The sequence below is a fragment of the Ascaphus truei genome, chromosome 8 (assembly GCF_040206685.1).
Source record: "Ascaphus truei isolate aAscTru1 chromosome 8, aAscTru1.hap1, whole genome shotgun sequence".
NCBI lineage: Eukaryota > Metazoa > Chordata > Amphibia > Anura > Ascaphidae > Ascaphus > Ascaphus truei.
The window spans coordinates 2,387,502-2,408,367 of NC_134490.1; the positions used below are offsets into that span (position 1 = coordinate 2,387,502).

General features: G+C 54.7%; 1 protein-coding gene across 3 annotated transcripts in view; it reads right to left on the reverse strand.

Moving 5' to 3' along the window:
- Nucleotides 1-1,640: 1,640 nt before the first annotated feature.
- Nucleotides 1,641-20,866, reverse strand: part of LOC142501048 (erlin-1-like) — a 32,318-nt gene continuing 13,092 nt past the window's right edge. For 2 of the 3 annotated variants that reach the window (XM_075610306.1, XM_075610307.1), the window contains exons 6-12: nt 14,958-15,083; nt 13,681-13,754; nt 12,424-12,482; nt 11,189-11,280; nt 10,298-10,387; nt 9,772-9,851; nt 1,641-6,390 (exon numbers count right to left, since the gene is read on the reverse strand). In XM_075610306.1, coding sequence (XP_075466421.1) covers nt 6,196-6,390; nt 9,772-9,851; nt 10,298-10,387; nt 11,189-11,280; nt 12,424-12,482; nt 13,681-13,754; nt 14,958-15,083 — 716 coding nt within the window. In that variant the 3' untranslated portion in view covers nt 1,641-6,195. Of the gene's footprint in view, nt 6,391-9,771; nt 9,852-10,297; nt 10,388-11,188; nt 11,281-12,363; nt 12,483-13,680; nt 13,755-14,957; nt 15,084-20,866 lie in introns of those variants that run through there. The other variant, XR_012803404.1, reaches the window with a different exon arrangement.

Consider the following 20,866-nt stretch of genomic DNA (forward strand, 5'->3'; position numbering starts at 1 on the left):
GGAATCCCGCCCTCACGTCTCAGCAAGACGTGTTTACAAGCAGAGTTAAAAATATATATGTATAAAACACTTACTGGTGTCAGATTTTGACGCAGAAAGCGCCAATCTCACTCTGACCCCTATACAGGTCTCTGCTGTTTGTACATTCGGGTCCTCGGAGGGCCGCGCTTTTAAGACCGCATTTTATTTTTTTACTATACCTGAACCGGCGAAACTCTTAAATACAGCTCCTGCTTATCGAACGCCATCTTTGCTGGAGCCTGGCTATTGTGACCCCCAGTGTAACACAACCCTCACCCCCATTCCCCTAAAAGCCTATGTGCCCTATCTCACCTGTCACATCATCCAGAGGTTACCCCGAAATGTGCCGGAACATGGGTGTGAACCCCAATATTCTCATAACTACCACCCGTGATCTCCCCTCTCCCTTAAATTCATCCGATTAGTTACATAAACACACAGTACCATCATTTAAGCGCAGCTGGGCGGCTGCGGAGAACGCGCGGTCTGCGATGTACAGGGCGTGTTTTCCGTTGGGAATTGTATGTGCTGAAAGTTTGTCTTTACGCTTTTAATGTTCCCATAGCAACCAAACAAAGAGGGGACATATATAATAGAGAAAGGAGGGAGCGGTGTTTATACGACACAGAGGGAGGCGGGGGTATCACGCAGAGGGAGGCGGGGGTATCACGCAGAGGGAGGCGGGGGTATCACGCAGAGGGAGGCGCGGCTATCACGCAGAGGGAGGCGCGGCTATCACGCAGAGGGAGGCGCGGGTATCACACAGAGGGAGGCGCGGGTATCACACAGAGGGAGGCGCGGGTATCACACAGAGGGAGGCGCGGGTATCACACAGAGGGAGGCGGGGGTATCACACAGAGGGAGGCGCGGGTATCACACAGAGGGAGGCGCGGGTATCACACAGAGGGAGGCGCGGGTATCACACAGAGGGAGGCGGGGGTATCACACAGAGGGAGGCGGGGGTATCACACAGAGGGAGGCGGGGGTATCACACAGAGGGAGGCGCAGGTATCACACAGAGGGAGGCGCGGGTATCACACAGAGGGAGGCGCGGGTATAACACAAAGGGAGGCGCGGGTATCTCAGGGAGGCGCGGGTATCAGAGGGAGGCGCGGGTATCACATAGGGAGCACGATAGGGAGTGCGGGTATCACAGAGGGAGCACGGGTATCACACAGGGAGGCGGGTATCAGAGGAAGGCGCAGGTATCACACCCAGGGAGGCGGGTATCACACAGGGAGGCGGGTATCAGAGGAAGGCGCAGGTATCACACACAGGGAGGCGCAGGTATCACACACAGGGAGGCGTGGGTATAACAGAGGGAGGCGTGGGTATCACACAGGGAGGCGTGGGTATAACAGAGGGAGGCGCGGGTATCACAGAGGAAGGCGCGGGTATCACAGAGGAAGGCGCGGGTATCACACAGGGAGGCGTGGGTATAACAGAGGGAGGCGGGGGTATCACACAGGGAGGCGGGTAGCACAGAGGAAAGTGACCCTTGAGGACAGGAGTTGCTCACGCCGGCTTTAGAAGGTATACATCTTTCTTGTGGTTCCCAGACATGTTAATAATAATAATTGTGTTTTTTTACAGCAACAGACTGATCACTCACTCCTGGGTATCAAAATAATTGCTTTATTTTTATGTCTGTTATCCAAAAGTATTCATTGCATATAAATGTTTCTTACGATGCACAGAGGACATTGTGAACCGTACAAAGCATGGCCAGGTAAAGGGAAGCCTGCGTCAAGGAAGTGAAACAGGCAGCAGTTACACAGAAATATGCCAAAACATCCTTTAATCACACGCCCCCTCCCCTCCCCCCCCTCCTCTAACCCCCGCAGGGACCTCTGGCAGCAAACAGGTGAAAGGAGCATCGAGCACACATGACCCAGCAGCAGGTATCCCCTGCTGTATCCTACTGGGACGTCTCACCATCAATACGGGATAGAAAAGCAGAGGGGTCTGGGTAACACGAGCTGGAAACCTGCTGGTTACAAGTCACAGCCTCGGGGATGTTTGGAGACGTGGCACTGGCAGACGTCCTACCTCCATCTTCACCATACTCCAAAAAGGGGGCCACTCCAGTCCTCAAGGGCCACCAACAGGTCAGGTTTTCAGGATATGTCCAGCTTCAGCACAGGTGGCTCAGTGGAAGACTGAGCCTCTGTTTGAGCCACCAGTGTTGAAGTAGGGATAGCCTGCAAACCTGACCTGTTTGTGGCCCGCTTGGACCGGAGTTGCCCCCCTGCTATACCCTCCGCTTCTCAGGCTGTCCTTGGTAGTGGGTAACTCACATTCTGCCCTGCCGCTTCTCACCACACTCTTATACCAGATGCTGCTCTGCTTCAGCAGCTGGTAGAGAAGGGCTGAGATTAAGGGGGGGGGGGGGGGGAGTTACAGCAAAGACCATATGCTCCCTGACAAACACCTCTAGGAGAGTTTTGTGACTCCCGGGCAATGCATTTACCACAAGCGAATTTCACACCCAGGCACCCATTATTGACGTAAGGAGGTGTCCCCCTACGGTGACACCTTGTTAAGTGCTAATGGGTAACTTCACAGCTCACTAATGCAGCGCTGTCCTGTTTGTGGCCGGAGAGGACATTGTGAGAACTATGGCTGTTAGCGCTGATATGCAAACGAGGTCCCCCCCTCCTGATCTCCGTTATGGTTAGCGCAGGGATTTAAGGAGATGTTGGGTATCCCCTAACTAAAAGGTGGCGTTCCTCCCATCCAGACTCTGAAACGCAGGTGTGGGGAGGGGGGGGAGTATTTTAGTATAGTGACACACCTTCCCCCTGCCCCCAAACACACCTTCATCCAACATGTGGAGCGATGCACAAAAAGGAAACTACCCAGAATATCTGGGAAATATGCAAATTTAAATCATTTCAATACACTTTGCATATCCAAATTAGCATATCTCTCCACGTGCTGTATAAAAGGGGTGGGGAGGGGGGAGGTGTCACCTTGCTCTCTCGGGAGACAGTAACACGGCGTTAAGATAATGAGACATACAGCAGACATTGTTTTGGCCGTGTGAAATCTCAGGGATAATAACAGCTGTATATGACAACGTCTCGTTATTAGCACAGCTAACACCCCTCGGCCCGTGTCTCCACGTATTAGCCATGCGTTGCGGACATGAGCTCCACTCACAGTCCTGTTTTGGGGGCCTGATTATATATTATCAAACTGCTAAAAACAGCCGGGCCTCAGGAGCCCATGTGCTGACCGGGGCCTCAGGAGCCCATGTGCTGACCGGGGCCTCAGGAGCCCATGTGCTGGCCGGGGCCTCAGGAGCCCATGTGCTGGCCGGGGCCTCAGGAGCCCATGTGCTGGCCGGGGCCTCAGGAGCCCATGTGCTGGCCGGGCCCTCAGGAGCCCATGTGCTGGCCGGGGCCTCAGGAGCCCATGTGCTGGCCGGGGCCTCAGGAGCCCATGTGCTGGCCGGGGCCTCAGGAGCCCATGTGCTGGCCGGGGCCTCAGGAGCCCATGTGCTGGCCGGGGCCTCAGGAGCCCATGTGCTGGCCGGGCCCTCAGGAGCCCATGTGCTGACCGGGGCCTCAGGAGCCCATGTGCTGACCGGGGCCTCAGGAGCCCATGTGCTGGCCGGGGCCTCAGGAGCCCATGTGCTGGCCGGGCCCTCAGGAGCCCATGTGCTGGCCGGGGCCTCAGGAGCCCATGTGCTGGCCGGGGCCTCAGGAGCCCATGTGCTGGCCGGGGCCTCAGGAGCCCATGTGCTGGCCGGGGCCTCAGGAGCCCATGTGCTGGCCGGGGCCTCAGGAGCCCATGTGCTGGCCGGGGCCTCAGGAGCCCATGTGCTGGCCGGGGCCACACACCAGATCATGGAAAACTCACGCACAGATCACAATGTCTCTCTTTTGTTGTATCAGTCTGTTTATGTGAGTATTGTATTGTATTGTATGTCTTTATTTATCAATAGTAATAAGGACGCATGAGTAACATCACAGTAGCCTAAGTCCTGTAGTGTATCAGGGCCCTGATCCTTAGTGTACAAAGTGTTAGCACTTAAGCTGCGAAGAAACACAACCCATTTATACAGCTTAATACCATTTTATGTGTAATCAGTGCACGATTAGTGCTGCAGGCGTTAACCTTTTTCATTAACACGTTCCCAGGTCTGTTAGGCTGCGGCCCAGCTGCCTGCGAGGCAGGCGGCGCATCCATAGACACTTCGCCCGTGTGGAGGCTGAGGGAAAGCGGGCACTTTCCCTGGCCATGGTACGCGCGCCATCCGTGGGCGTGCCAGTGACATCACGGAGCTGGTTCGCCCTCATTGGGCAAACCGCTCACGTGACCGGCCCGTTGCGCCAAGAAAGCCGTTTTAACTGATTTCTTGCGCAACGCCCGCCTCCTCCTGCGCGCACACGCCGTATAGACACGATCACTGCCATTAGGCAGTCTGATCGCTCAGCGTGCGGACACGTCCATACCATGGACGCAGCCTGAGTGTGACTTGGAGTGCGATATCCCACTTCAATGTTTAATACTCCTCCACATACCCTCGCCCTGGCCAGTACTCCCTCTGTTGCCCCTGGGAGAGAAGGTATTTAATTTCACATTTTATGTCTCATGTGGGACAACCCATAGCCTAAAATCCAACCCAGACACTAAGCACCCACACACCCAGGAACGCCAAAACAAAAAAGGAGGCGCAAGGAATTCCAAAACCGCAGCTCCACTAGTACTGGCCTCAAATGAAATCCATCAGACAAGGTGTCCACGCTGATTCAACAGGAACTCTTCATTCAAGCTCCAGCCCAATGTAACAAGATAAGGAATAAACTGGAAGTATTAATCCAGGTAACAGCTCTATCAGAGTTAATGTACGACGGTTTGATACCACTTTTAAGGCCTAACACTGGGCTCATACTACAGCAGTTTCCCAAGCTGCAGTGACTAAGCCTGAAGAAGGAATCTATCCTGAACACATTCACAATGGCTGCCATTTTTAAATGAGGGGGGGGGGGGGGAAGCAAATACAAAAATAAAATAAAGACATCTGTTTTTGAGATCGATTGAGTGAGAGAGCGGCTTTAACAGGGTCCAAAAAGGCAGCATTAACTAAAGCATCAAGGAAAGGCGTGAGCGAGGAACAGGGAGGGGGGGGGGGAAAAGCACCAAAAGTAATGATCACATCTCACGCACGAGAGGCCAAAAGGTTTGTACAGAGTCTCTCCTGGTCACCCCAGCTATGAACAGACACAAATGGCAGAGAAAGGACGAGGATCCGCTCACCTGCGACCTTTCCAGATCCCGTCCCTCCCCCCGCACCTCTGGGGGAAGCTGGCATCGCAGAGGCTGGAGAAGGAATTATACGGGCGGGTCGTGGTCATTTCAGGCTGCGGTTTTACTCCTGTGATTTGGGTAGTCAGGGGTTGTGTGTGATCTCTCAGGCAGGTGGCACCAGACATTATGTTACAGGCGTTTTCGGGATTTGGAGCTGGTCTCTTCCCAGGCAGAAACTTAATAACTAGGGACCCTCTTCCATTTTCCTCTCTGAATTCACGGCCATGGGGGGAGTAATTATGCAGCATTAATTTTGGGGGATAATTACTAAAGCTGCAAGACTGCTAGAAAAAGACTGCTTAGCTTCCCCCGCAGTCATACATTAGAAAATTAAACTCATCAATATGCAATTTTTTTTTAAACCACTATAATTAAACCAGTTATGCACCATAATAACGAGTGTTGCAGGGTTAAGCTGAATCAAGGGGTGTGTTAACATAGCTGTAGTGTATATATGGCCCAGCTGTGTGTACCACTCTACTGCAGTCAGGTACAATCACAACGCAAAGCGGACAGCTTCTCCCGCCAGGACGGCAGCGCAGAACGCTGACCTTACACAGGGCTTTGCCGCTTCATACATCGACAACCTGTCAGATCTCACACCTCCCTTCTCATCATTAAAGAATCAATCTATTCTGGCAGCTGGACACTGGGGACAGAGGGGGGGGGGGGGGGGAGAGAGAACAGGACGGAGAAATATTAAAGCGATTTCCTCAAAAAAAAAAAAAAAAAAAAAAAAAAAAGGACAGGCGTATGTTGGCAGGTCGGCAGGTCGCATGGCCGGTCATCCCTCTCCAGACCGGTATTATGCTTCTGCTTTATCACAGAGAGAGGCCGGGGGTTCCCCTTCTCTGAGCCTCATGCTTTCCTGCCCTTGCTCCTCTGGGTTTTGCCCGCGCGTTCCGCCGCCTCAGCGTCTTGCTGCTCCAGTGAAGGTTTGATGGCGGCAGAATCCAGGAACATGCTGGGAATGTCGCTCCCGAAATAGATCTTGCTGTTGGCGGAGATGGCCTGGTATTTCATGAGCTCCAGGTACTGAGGAGTCAGTTTTATCTGCGGGGAGGGAAAGAGGCGACAGTATGAGAGGGGGCGCCAGGGGAGACGCACAGAATCCGAACCCAGGACAATACTGGAGCAAGAAACTAAATGTAGAACTATACTAAAAAAAAAAAAAATGAGACAGCTTTAGTTTTGAAATAACTCAGACTGGTGGCGGCTGTGAGAGTCTCCGGTAGACTGTTCCAGTTTTGGGGTGCACGGTAAGAGAAGGAGGAGCGGCCGGATACTTTGCTGAACCTTGGGACAATGAACAGTCTTTTGGAGTCAGATCTCAGATGATAAGTGCTGCATGTGATAGGGGTGAGGAGCTTGTTCAGATAGGTGGGTAGCTTGCCCAGAAAGTATTTGAAGGCAAGACAGGAAAAAAAAATTACCTTGCGCCTACCTCATCTAGTTCTTTGAGCATTTCGCAGTGATGTCTGTGTAGTTGCATTGGAGAACAAAACGGCATATTGAATTGTAGAGGGCATCAAGTTTGCCAAGGTGAGTTTGGGGTGCTGAGCCATATACTATCTCCCCATATAGTCTATAATTGGCATTAGCATCTGCTGGGCGATACGCTTTCTGACCAGCAGGCTTAGGCCTCGCCAAGGGTTCCTGATGGCGTGCGGAGGCGCGCTGAGACTCAGGGAAAGCGGGCGCTTTCCCTGGCCTTAGACAGCGCGCCGTCAGGGGGCGTGTCGGGGGCGGGCCAGTGACGTCACGGAGCTGGTTCGCCCTCATTGGGCGAACCGCTCACGTGACCGGCCCTGCGCTCCAGCAAGCGCGTGATTTTAAAAATTCCCTAAGACCTACGCTTCCGCGCGCTTGCAGAAGCGTAGGCGAGCCACTACTAAAGCCGCTCTCATTGCGGTTGTAGGGGCTCACAGGTAAGTGCAAGCGCGCCTCAGCACGGCTCAGCGCTGACCATGCCCGAGGCCTTAGGGAGGATTTGTCCCTGTAAAGTACCCCTAGTTTGGCATAGGTTTTGGATGTCGGGTTATCAATGTGCATCCCGAATGTTAAATGGGAGTCAAACCATATGCCCAGGTATTTAAAACTAGTAACCAGGTGTAGAATGGTGTTAGAGTTGGTTCTGATCTGGAGCTCAGTCATTGGTAGCTTTAAAAATGTACCATTGTTACATTGTCAGTGTTTAAAAACAGTTTGTTTTGGGAAATCCAATTTTCAAGTCTCGGAAAAAAAAACACAACAACCACAGGATTGAAGTACGAGTCCAAATAAATAATACAGTGCACATGGAGACCCGAGAGGTTTCTGTGGCTCAGTACCCACTATTACATCTTCGAGAATCTCGCACAACCTTCTCACCGGAATCTATACTCCAGGACTAATGCAGTGGCTAGAATTTTGCACTGTGTGTGTGTATTACGTGTGTACGTGTGTGTGTATTACGTGTGTGTGTGTACGTGTGTGTGTATTACGTGTGTACGTGTGTGTATATTACGTGTGTACGTGTGTGTATTACGTGTGTACGTGTGTGTATATTACGTGTGTACGTGTGTGTGTATTACGTGTGTACGTGTGTGTACGTGTGTGTGTACGTGTGTGTACGTACGTGTGTGTATTACGTGTGTACGTATTACGTGTGTACGTACGTGTGTGTATTACGTGTGTACGTGTGTGTGTGTATTACGTGTGTACGTGTGTGTGTATTACGTGTGTACGTGTGTGTGTATTACGTGTGTACGTGTGTGTGTATTACGTGTGTGTGTATTACGTGTGTACGTGTGTGTGTATTACGTGTGTACGTGTGTGTATATTACGTGTGTACGTGTGTGTATTACGTGTGTACGTGTGTGTATATTACGTGTGTACGTGTGTGTGTATTACGTGTGTACGTGTGTGTACGTGTGTGTACGTGTGTGTGTACGTGTGTGTACGTACGTGTGTGTATTACGTGTGTACGTATTACGTGTGTACGTACGTATGTGTATTACGTGTGTACGTGCGTGTGTGTATTACGTGTGTACGTGTGTGTGTATTACGTGTGTACGTGTGTGTGTATTACGTGTGTACGTGTGTGTGTATTACGTGTGTACGTGTGTGTGTATTACGTGTGTACGTGTGTGTGTATTACGTGTGTACGTGTGTGTGTATTACGTGTGTACGTGTGTGTGTGTATTACGTGTGTACGTGTGTACGTGTGTGTGTATTACGTGTGTACGTGTGTGTGTATTACGTGTGTACGTGTGTGTGTGTGTGTGTATTACGTGTGTACGTGTGTGTGTGTGTATTACGTGTGTACGTATTACGTGTGTGTGTATTACGTGTGTACGTGCGTGTGTATTACGTGTGTACGTGTGTGTGTGTGTATTACGTGTGTACGTGTGTGTGTATTACGTGTGTACGTGTGTGTGTGTGTATTACGTGTGTACGTGTGTGTGTGTGTATTACGTGTGTACGTGTGTGTGTATTACGTGTGTACGTGTGTGTGTGTGTATTACGTGTGTACGTGTGTGTATTACGTGTGTACGTGTGTGTGTGTATTACGTGTGTACGTGTGTGTGTGTATTACGTGTGTACGTATTACGTGTGTACGTATTACGTGTGTACGTACGTGTGTGTGTATTACGTGTGTACGTGTGTGTGTATTACGTGTGTACGTGTGTGTGTATTACGTGTGTACGTGTGTGTGTATTACGTGTGTACGTGTGTGTGTATTACGTGTGTACGTGTGTGTGTATTACGTGTGTACGTGTGTGTGTATTACGTGTGTACGTGTGTGTATTACGTGTGTACGTGTGTATTACGTGTGTACGTGTGTATTACGTGTACGTGTGTGTGTATTACGTGTGTACGTGTGTGTGTATTACGTGTGTACGTGTGTGTGTGTATTACGTGTGTACGTGTGTGTGTGTATTACGTGTGTACGTGTGTGTGTGTATTACGTGTGTACGTGTGTGTGTGTATTACGTGTGTACGTGTGTGTGTGTCTGTGTGGGTATTACGTGTGTGTCTGTGTGGGTATTACGTGTGTGTCTGTGTGGGTATTACGTGTGTGTCTGTGTGGGTATTACGTGTGTGTCTGTGTGGGTATTACGTGTGTGTCTGTGTGGGTATTACGTGTGTGTCTGTGTGGGTATTACGTGCGTGTCTGTGTGGGTATTACGTGCGTGTCTGTGTGGGTATTACGTGCGTGTCTGTGTGGGTATTACGTGCGTGTCTGTGTGGGTATTACGTGCGTGCGCGTCTGTGTGTGTGTGCGCATTACTTGTGTGTGTATGGTGTATGTATGTCCCTATCCATGTACATAGCGCTTTACAGCAGTAATACACATGAAATAATAATATAACAGCTTCAGTCATAAAACGCAACATTAGGAACGAGTCCCTGTCCCAATCTAAGGGGTGTGCTGTGTATTTCCGCTCTCACCTTGTTAGACTCTGCAGAGGTCTGCGCCGTGTAATATTCAGCGTCTGCTTTCGCCTTCTCCTTGGCCAAGTAAGCAAAATCTGGGAGGGGGGAAAAAATTAATATAAAAAAAATAATTCATCTGCAGAATGCAGAAGCAGCGACGCAACCTTCTCCGGGTTATTGGTTTACGTTCAATAGTGCCGATCGGGGCACCATGGCACAGACACACCCACTGACTTCATAAAAGTGTAATAGTGCCGATCGGGGCACTAAAATTAGAGGAAGGTCCATCGGGCCCCGTGTTCTCTATTTAATGACTGTACCTGTCTATCTTGGGCAGGTCGCCGTGCAGCCATTTTTAGGCAGAATTATACTGGAGACGGGAAGAATTGTGCGACGCTGACACATTAAATGACTGAATATGCATTGGTGTGTAATGTAACCACAAAGCGAATAGATGTCATTGGTACCCGACCCTTCCCCAGGACTGATGCAGACTCTCCGGCTCCTGGTTCCCGACATACGATGCGCATTGGGAACTCACCCTCGATCTCCGAGATGCGTTTCTCCGTTTCTTTCTCCATGATTTTCTGCTGATCGTAGATCTGAGCGACCTGCGCCACCTTCTCTGCCTCTGCCAAGTCAGGGACAAGAGAGCTGCTTCACACACACATCCTACACGCTACATGCCACACGCTCCTCTGTCAGCCTCCAAACGTCAGCCCGATGCTATTCATGTTACCTGCATGCGGGATTCTTGGTGCTCCGGTGGGGGTGGGGGGTTATTAAGATAGTGGCTATCAGGCTACTCTCGCATGGGAACGCCCATTGACTTGAATGGGGGGTTCCCGGCTTTAGTGCCCGATCAGCTCAATCGCGGTTTAGAGAAAAGCCCCCATTGAGTCCCAGCAGCGGTTATGCCTAAAGTCATATCCTATTAGAGCTGCCCGTGTACGCAGTGGCCAACGCGGTGACTGACACGGCTCTGCCGGAGCGCCGATTCAGTGCCAGCAACATTCCAACACCCAAAGTGCCACGCCTGAGCCACGGGAGGTGCCCAAGGTCAAAAGGAGAGCTGGCACTATGGTTCACCCACTGAGAGAGGGAAAGGGAGGGCGAGCATGGAGGTGTGGGCGAGTGGGAGGTGTGCGTTATATAATATTTATCAGTGGGTCAAACCCGCCTGTGCCCTATAACGCAGAGGAGGCCACGAGGGGCTGAATTTTCGTGGCCGCAGCTCGCTTGTCATTGAGAGCCGAACTGCGACCGCTGCACATCGGCTGGTGCTGCAGGTCTTCCAGCAACCAAGGGGTTAAAAACGCCCATCAGGTGGCAGTAAATAAGCACGGCTGCAGGACTTGGCGCTGGTCCGCGTGGTTTCCCCTAACGAGGCGCTCCCTCCCGCGAGCGACGGGGCGCCGTGACTCGCCGTTACCTATCACCGCCTTCTTCCTTTCAGTTTCTGCTTCTTTCTCCACCACTTTCTGCCTCTGCGCCGAGATCAGCAGCTTCGTCTTCTCACCCTCCCTGTGCACAAGGAAAAACAGGACAGGTCACCGCCCTGCCCCCTCTGAGGGTGAGCCTCCCCCTCCCCTGGGGAGACTCCCAGGCCTTCGCAGCTCACGGTTAGAAGACTTTTAGATTGTAGGCGGTCAGGCAGGGGACCTCCGGGATTACTGCAGCTATGTGCCAGCGGTAATGTGCGTGGTGTGTTATTTCCCTTAGAATAGGTTTGTGTTCTATAAAAGGTCATGAAAATAATGCAGTGATGGTGTTGTCCAGCAGGGGGAGCTCTTACATTAGTCTTCACAGCCCCAAATCTGGTTATTTAGGCCCAAAATATCTCATTACGGATTGAACCAAATAAACCCGGAATTTGTGTCTGAAAAGACACAGGGTTTTTTTTTTCCTTCAAAAGGATCAGTCCCACGTACAGGATGGTGGATGGGGAAGAGGAGCAAAGAAAGCCATGCCCAGCGCGGGTGGAGGAGCGGGGCCCCGGGGCGGGTGGAGGAGCGGGGCCCAGCCGGCTGACCCCAGAAGTCTGTGACTGAGCCCCCTTCCTCCGGGCCCGGGTCAATCCTTCGGTCCTGGGCCCGTCGGCAGCCCTTCCCGTGTCACAGAATAAACACATCCTTTATATAGAACGGCATCTTGGGAGAAAAGGAGTTCCCCTGCATTTTGAGGACTGACAAACAGTCTTATCACCACAAGACATTATATACAGCCAGTAAAAAAAAAAAAAAGCAGCGCTTTGGGTTTCAACGAGCATGTCACAAGTCCATATTAGAAATGTTTGGATTTGACGCTTCCAAGCCTCACAATCGGATACATTTAACCCATTAAACGTGCCACCGTTCTTCGTTCATTTTCACCCCAACTGGGACTGTCCCTTTAAAAGGAGCAGGGCAGGAGCAGCCGCCTGAAGTAAGAACACTGCCTTTGAAGTGGGTAAAGCCAGTGCCAGCTCTGACCTCGCTAACCTGTGTGTCAGGCACGAGAATTAGATTGTAAGCTCTGCGGGGCAGCGGCACCCTGCGCCTGCGAGATGTAATGTGCAGCACTGCATAGACTGTCAGCGTTAAAGAAGAGAAAAGTATTATTAAAAACCTCCACACTACAGACACCTCTGTATAGTGTCGCTGTAACGGCTGCCGCGGGAGGACTCACATCAGCTCGAAGTTTCTCCTGATGGCTTCTGGGATTTTGGGCTTGGTAACGCGCACAGCCTGAAGGGGAACAGAGAGACCCGTGTCAGGGCTCAGGGCGCGCCAACGGGAAGAAGTGAGGTGCCCACCCGGGAGAGGGCAATTATACACAGGGGGAGGTGCCCACCAGGGAGAGGGCATTTATACACAGGGGGAGGTGCCCACCAGGCCCTCACCCGTGTGGCCCTTACCTGTATGGCGAGTCCCGGGGGGCCCTTAACCCGTATGGCGAGTCCAGGGGGGCCCTTAACCTGTATGGCGAGTTCCGGGGGGCCCTTACCTGTATGGCGAGTCCCGGGGGGGGCCTTACCTGTATGGCGAGTCCCGGGGGGGCCCTTACCTGTATGGCGAGTTCCGGGGGGGCCTTACCTGTATGGTGAGTCCCGGGGGGGCCTTAACTGTATGGCGAGTCCCGGGGGGGCCTTACCTGTATGGCGAGTCCCGGGGGGCCCTTAACCTGTATGGTGAGTCCCGGGGGGCCCTTACCTGTATGGTGAGTCCCGGGGGGCCCTTACCTGTATGGTGAGTCCCGGGGGGGCCCTTACCTGTATGGTGAGTCCCGGGGGGGCCCTTACCTGTATGGTGAGTCCAGGGGGGGCCCTTACCTGTATGTGAGTCCCGGGGGGGCCCTTACCTGTATGTGAGTCCCGGGGTGCCCTTACCTGTATGGTGAGTCCCGGGGGCCATTACCTGTATGGCGAGTCCCGGGGGGGCCCTTACCTGTATGGTGAGTCCCGGGGGCCATTACCTGTATGGTGAGTCCCGGGGGGCCCTTACCTGTATGGCGAGTCCCGGGGGGCCATTACCTGTATGGTGCGTCCCGGGGGGGCCTTACCTGTATGGCGAGTCCCGGGGGGCCCTTACCTGTATGGCGAGTCCCGGGGGGCCCTTACCTGTATGGCGAGTCCCGGGGGGCCCTTACCTGTATGGTGAGTCCCGGGGGGCCCTTACCTGTATGGTGAGTCCCGGGGGGCCCTTACCTGTATGGTGAGTCCCGGGGGGCCCTTACCTGTATGGTGAGTCCCGGGGGGCCCTTACCTGTATGGTGAGTCCCGGGGGGCCCTTACCTGTATAGTGAGTCCCGGGGGGCCCTTACCTGTATAGTGAGTCCCGGGGGGGGGCCCTTACCTGTATAGTGAGTCCCGGGGGGGGCCCTTACCTGTATGGTGAGTCCCGGGGGGGGCCCTTACCTGTATGGTGAGTCCCGGGGGGCCCTTACCTGTATGGTGAGTCCCGGGGCCATAACGTTGAGTTCCTCCTGCAGCGAGAGTTTCAGGTTCTCATCTATCTGATCTGTACAAACACACAAACACACACACTGTAAGAGGCGCTTTCTGTGCACTGTACTGGCGCTTACACAGCCGCTGCATCAAACTTTTATAGACATTATTTTAGGTCAATACTTCTGCAACAAACACTGGTGTGTAATCTGCACGTAGATAGAAACGGGACACACACACACACATCCGCCCCTCACCCACACACCACACACCACACACCACACACCACACACAGTATATAGAGATATAGACACACAGTCCCGGATCAATATACAAAAAGTGGTGTGTAGCGGTAAAGAGACGCAACAGGCTCCACATGTCTGCGCTCATCAGCGACCCGACATGCATTTCGCCCTCTGCATCACCCGGACTGCGGACATGTCTTTACGGAGGATTGTCCTGCAGACGGTCGGTGAGAGTGAGTACTCTAACCTCTATATATTGACATGTATAATGGGACTATGCTGCCTATATAGCCAGTATAGAGTGGTGATATTGTTCTGTATATATGCAGTGTCCGGGTCGGGTTACCTCCTGTGAGGATGTTTCTGCGGCTCTTATTACTCATACTGCTCGCGCTCTCACTACTCATACTGCTCGCGCTCTCACTACTCATACTGCTCGCGCTCTCACTACTCATACTGCTCGCGCTCTCACTACTCATACTGCTCGCGCTCTCACTACTCATACTGCTCGCGCTCTCACTACTCATACTGCTCGCGCTCTCACTACTCATACTGCTCGCGCTCTCACTACTCATACTGCTCGCGCTCTCACTACTCATACTGCTCGCGCTCTCACTACTCATACTGCTCGCGCTCTCACTACTCATACTGCTCGCGCTCTCACTACTCATACTGCTCGCGCTCTCACTACTCATACTGCTCGCGCTCTCACTACTCATACTGCTCGCGCTCTTATTACTCATACTGCTCGCGCTCTCACTACTCATACTGCTCGCGCTCTCACTATGGAGGTTTTAGATGGTTTTAGTCGGGCGCTCCGTTGTCTACGAGGAAATACATTATTATTTTGATATATGTGTGCCCTGGTTTTGGAAGATTTCGGTGCTGTCCTTTGGGATACTTTGATGTTTTATATACATTAGAATGCCGCACTCCAGCGCAGGGGGATATAGGCGCCGTGGGTGGAAGTGGGGTTAGATGCAGACACCTATACACAGTAAAAGCCTGGGTTTCTCGTGCCGGACACTCACCGAACAGCTCGATATAGACCTCCTGCAGGGTGTGCGAGCTGCAGAACTGGTTCAGCTCATGGTGGATTTTGTTGTAGATCAGCGTCTTGTCATAATCGGCCGTGTAGTTCCGCACGATATCGAACACTGCGGGGAGACAGAAGGCAATGGGACCAGGCGCAGGGGGAGGAGCCCACCAGGGAGAGGGCAATGGGACCAGGCGCAGGGGGAGGAGCCCACCAGGGAGAGGGCAATGGGACCAGGCACAGGGGGGTGCCCACCGGGAGAGGGCGTTTATACACAGGGGGAGGTGCCCCCCCAGAAAGAGGGCAATGGGACCAGGCGCAGGGGGAGGTGCCCACCAGGGAGAGGGCATATTATACACAGGGGGAGGTGCCCCCCCAGAAAGAGGGCAATGGGACCAGGCGCAGGCGGAGGTGCCCACCAGGGAGAGGGCATATTATACACAGGGGGGGTGCCCACCAGGGAGAGGGCATTTATACACAGGGAGGGGGGGGGTGCCCACCAGGGAGAGGGCATTTATACACAGGGGGGGTGCCCACCAGGGAGAGGGCATATTATACACAGGGGGGGTGCCCACCAGGGAGAGGGCATTTATACACAGGAGGTGCCCACCAGGGAGAGGGCATATTATACACAGGGGGAGGTGCCCACCAGGGAGAGGGCATATTATACACAGGGGGAGGTGCCCACCAGGGAGAGGGCATTTATACACAGGAGGTGCCCACCAGGGAGAGGGCATTTTATACACAGGGGGAGGTGCCCACCAGGGAGAGGGCATTTATACACAGGGGGAGGTGCCCACCAGGGAGAGGGCATTTATACACAGGGGGAGGTGCCCACCAGGGAGAGGGCATTTTATATACAGGGGGAGGTGCCCACCAGGGAGAGGGCATATTATACACAGGGGGGGGGTGCCCACCAGGGAGAGGGCATTTATACACAGGGGGGGGGGTGCCCACCAGGGAGAGGGCATTTATACACAGGAGGGGGGGTGCCCACCAGGGAGAGGGCATTTTATACACAGGAGGAGGTGCCCACCAGGGAGAGGGCATTTTATACACAGGAGGAGGTGCCCACCAGGGAGAGGGCATTTATACACAGGGGGGGTGCCCACCAGGGAGAGGGCATTTTATACACAGGAGGAGGTGCCCACCAGGGAGAGGGCATTTATACACAGGGGGGGGTGCCCACCAGGGAGAGGGCATTTATACACAGGGGGGGGTGCCCACCAGGGAGAGGGCATTTTATACACAGGGGGGGTGCCCACCAGGGAGAGGGCATTTATACACAGGGGGGGTGCCCACCAGGGAGAGGGCATTTTATACACAGGAGGAGGTGCCCACCAGGGAGAGGGCATTTATACACAGGGGGGGGGGTGCCCACCAGGGAGAGGGCATTTTATACACAGGGGGGGTGCCCACCAGGGAGAGGGCATTTATACACAGGGGGGGTGCCCACCAGGGAGAGGGCATTTTATACACAGGAGGAGGTGCCCACCAGGGAGAGGGCATTTATACACAGGGGGGGGTGCCCACCAGGGAGAGGGCATTTCATACACAGGGGGGGTGCCCACCAGGGAGAGGGCATTTATACACAGGGGGGGTGCCCACCAGGGAGAGGGCATTTATACACAGGGGGGGGGTGCCCACCAGGGAGAGAGCATTTATACACAGGGGGGGGGGTGCCCACCAGGGAGAGGGCATTTATACACAGGGGGGGGGGGCCCACCAGGGAGAGGGCATTTATACACAGGGGGGGGGGGAGGTGCCCACCAGTGAGAGGGCATTTATACACAGGGGGAGGTGCCCACCAGGGAGAGGGCATTTATACACAGGGGGAGGTGCCCACCAGGGAGAGGGCATTTATACACAGGGGGAGGTGCCCACCAGGGAGAGGGCATTAATACACAGGGGGAGGTGCCCACCAGGGAGAGGGCATTTATACACAGGGGGGGGAGGTGCCCACCAGTGAGAGGGCATTTATACACAGGGGGGGGGAGGTGCCCACCAGTGAGAGGGCATTTATACACAGGGGGAGGTGCCCACCAGGGAGAGGGCATTTATACACAGGGGGAGGTGCCCACCAGGGAGAGGGCATTTATACACAGGGGGGGTGCCCACCAGGGAGAGGGCATTTATACACAGGGGGGGGTGCCCACCAGGGAGAGGGCATTTATACACAGGGGGAGGTGCCCACCAGGGAGAGGGCATATTATACACAGGGGGGGGGGGGGGGGTGCCCACCAGGGAGAGGGCATTTATACACAGGGGGGGTGCCCACCAGGGAGAGGGCATTTATACACAGGGGGAGGTGCCCACCAGGGAGAGGGCATTTATACACAGGGGGGGGTGCCCACCAGGGAGAGGGCGTTTTATACACAGGGGGAGGTGCCCACCAGGGAGAGGGCATTTATACACAGGGGGGGTAGATGCCCACCAGGGAGAGGGCATTTATACACAGGGGGGGTAGATGCCCACCAGGGAGAGGGCATTTATACACAGGGGGGGTAGATGCCCACCAGGGAGAGGGCATTTATACACAGGGGGGGTAGATGCCCACCAGGGAGAGGGCATTTATACACAGGGGGAGGTGCCCACCAGGGAGAGGGCATTTTATACACAGGGGGGGGGGGCCCACCAGGGAGAGGGCATTTTATACACAGGGGGGGGGGGGGCCCACCAGGGAGAGGGCATTTATACCCAGGGGGGGGGTGCCCACCAGGGAGAGGGGATTTATACACAGGGGGGGGGGTGCCCACCAGGGAGAGGGCATTTTATACATAGGGGGGGGGTGCCCACCAGGGAGAGGGCATTTATACACAGGGGGGGGGTGCCCACCAGGGAGAGGGCATTTATACACAGGGGGGGTGCTCACCAGGGAGAGGGCATTTTATATACAGGGGGGGGGTGCCCACCAGGGAGAGGGCATTTATACACAGGGGGGAGTGCCCAGCAGGGAGAGGGCATTTATACACAGGGGGAGGTGCCCACCAGGGAGAGGGCATTTATACACAGGGGGGAGTGCCCACCAGGGAGAGGGCATTTTATATACAGGGGGGGGGGTGCCCACCAAGGAGAGGGCATTTATACACAGGGGGAGGTGCCCAGCAGGGAGAGGGCATTTATACACAGGGGGAGGTGCCCACCAGGGAGAGGGCATTTATACACAGGGGGGAGTGCCCACCAGGGAGAGGGCATTTTATATACAGGGGGGAGTGCCCACCAGGGAGAGGGCATTTTATATACAGGGGGGAGGTGCCCACCAGGGAGAGGGCATTTTATATACAGGGGGGGTGCCCACCAGGGAGAGGGCATTTATACACAGGGGGGAGTGCCCACCAGGGAGAGGGCATTTATACACAGGGGGGGGTGCCCAGCAGGGAGAGGGCATTTTATACACAGGGGGAGGTGCCCACCAGGGAGAGGGCATTTTATACACAGGGGGAGGTGCCCACCAGGGAGAGGGCATTTATACACAGGGGGGGGTGCCCACCAGGGAGAGGGCATTTATACACAGGGGGAGGTGCCCACCAGGGAGAGGGCATTTATACACAGGGGGGGGTGCCCACCAGGGAGAGGGCATTTATACACAGGGGGAGGTGCCCATCAGGGAGAGGGCATTTATACACAGGGGGAGGTGCCCATCAGGGAGAGGGCATTTATACACAGGAGGAGGTACCCATCAGGGAGAGGGCATTTATACACAGGAGGAGGTACCCACCAGGGAGAGGGCATTTATACACAGGAGGAGGTGCCCACCAGGGAGAGGGCATTTATACACAGGGGGTTGCCCACCAGGGAGAGGGCATTTATACACAGGGGGAGGTGCCCAGCAGGGAGAGGGCATTTATACACAGGGGGAGGTGCCCACCAGGGAGAGGGCATTTATACACAGGGGGGGTGCCCACCAGGGAGAGGGCATTTATACACAGGGGGAGGTGCCCACCAGGGAGAGGGCATTTATACACAGGGGGAGGTGCCCAGCAGGGGGAGGGCATTTATACACAGGGGGAGGTGCCCAGCAGGGAGAGGGCATTTATACACAGGGGGAGGTGCCCAGCAGGGAGAGGGCATTTATACACAGGGGGAGGTGCCCAGCAGGGAGAGGGCATTTATACACAGGAGGAGGTGCCCACCAGGGAGAGGGCATTTATACACAGGGGGAGGTGCCCACCAGTGAGAGGGCATTTTATACACAGGGGGGGGTGCCCACCAGGGAGAGGGAATTTATACACAGGGGGGGGGGTGGTGCCCACCAGTGAGAGGGCATTTTATACACAGGAGGTACTGGGCACAATACCAAATATTAGATTGCAAGCTCTTGGAGGAAGAAATGCAGTGTACCTGAAAATAGCATGTATATCTGCAAGAGCATTAGCCAGTATCAGGCGCACATAATCACACAGCAGGGGCGGCAGCGGGCTGTGTGATTCATGCCCACATTCGGACGCTGATGTGCCAATGTGTTTAACACGGGCTGGGATTTAAAACGCTGCTTTTTCCTTCTGCTTTGTGCCGTACAGATGTTATCCACAATAACGGTGCTCGACAACGATACAAATATTTATTTCTTATAAACGCCAACTATGTACGCGGGCATGAGATGTCCCAAGAGCTTACAGTCTAATTTTTGTGCTTGAGGCACAGGGAGAAATCGTGACGTGCCCACGGTCTCACTACCAAGTGACTCCCACTGCCAAATGCACAAGTTATTGTAGGGGTTATTAACCCATCATTTTCCATTTCTAAATGTTACATAAAGCCGCAATAAATTCCGTGTCCAGAAACCCTCGCGTGGCGGGCACAGAGAGACGCCAGAAACCCTCTCGTAGCGGGCACAGAGAGACGCCAGAAACCCTCGCGTAGCGGGCACAGAGAGGCGCCAGAAACCCTCGCGTAGCGGGCACAGAGAGGCGCCAGAAACCCTCGCGTGGCGGGCACAGAGAGGCGCCAGAAACCCTCGCATCGTGGGCACAGAGAGGCGACAGAAACCCTCGCATCGCGGGCACAGAGAGGCGCCAGAAACCCTTGCATCGTGGGCACAGAGAGGCGACAGAAACCCTCGCATCGCGGGCACAGAGAGGCGACAGAAACCCTCGCATCGCGGGCACAGAGAGGCGACAGAAACCCTCGCATCGCGGGCACAGAGAGGCGACAGAAACCCTCGCATCGCGGGCACAGAGAGGCGACAGAAACCCTCGCGTGGCGGGCACAGAGAGGCGACAGAAACCCTCGCGTGGCGGGCACAGAGAGGCGCCAGAAACCCTCGCGTGGCGGGCACAGAGGCGCCAGAAACCCTCGCATGGCGGGCACAGAGGCGCCAGAAACCCTCGCATCACGGGCACAGAGAGGCGCCAGAAACCCTCGCATCGCGGGCACAGAGAGGCGCCAGAAACCCTCTCGTAGCGGGCACAGAGAGACGCCAGAAACCCTCGCGTAGCGGGCACAGAGAGGCGCCAGAAACCCTCGCGTAGCGGGCACAGAGAGGCGCCAGAAACCCTCGCGTGGCGGGCACAGAGAGGCGCCAGAAACCCTCGCATCGTGGGCACAGAGAGGCGACAGAAACCCTCGCATCGCGGGCACAGAGAGGCGCCAGAAACCCTTGCATCGTGGGCACAGAGAGGCGACAGAAACCCTCGCATCGCGGGCACAGAGGCGACAGAAACCCTCGCATCGCGGGCACAGAGAGGCGACAGAAACCCTCGCATCGCGGGCACAGAGAGGCGCCAGAAACCCTCGCATCGCGGGCACAGAGGCGCCAGAAACCCTCGCATCGCGGGCACAGAGGCGACAGAAACCCTCGCATTGCGGGCACAGAGGCGCCAGAAACCCTCGCATCGCGGGCACAGAGAGGAGACAGAAAACCTCGCATCGCGGGCACAGAGGCGCCAGAAACCCTCGCATCGC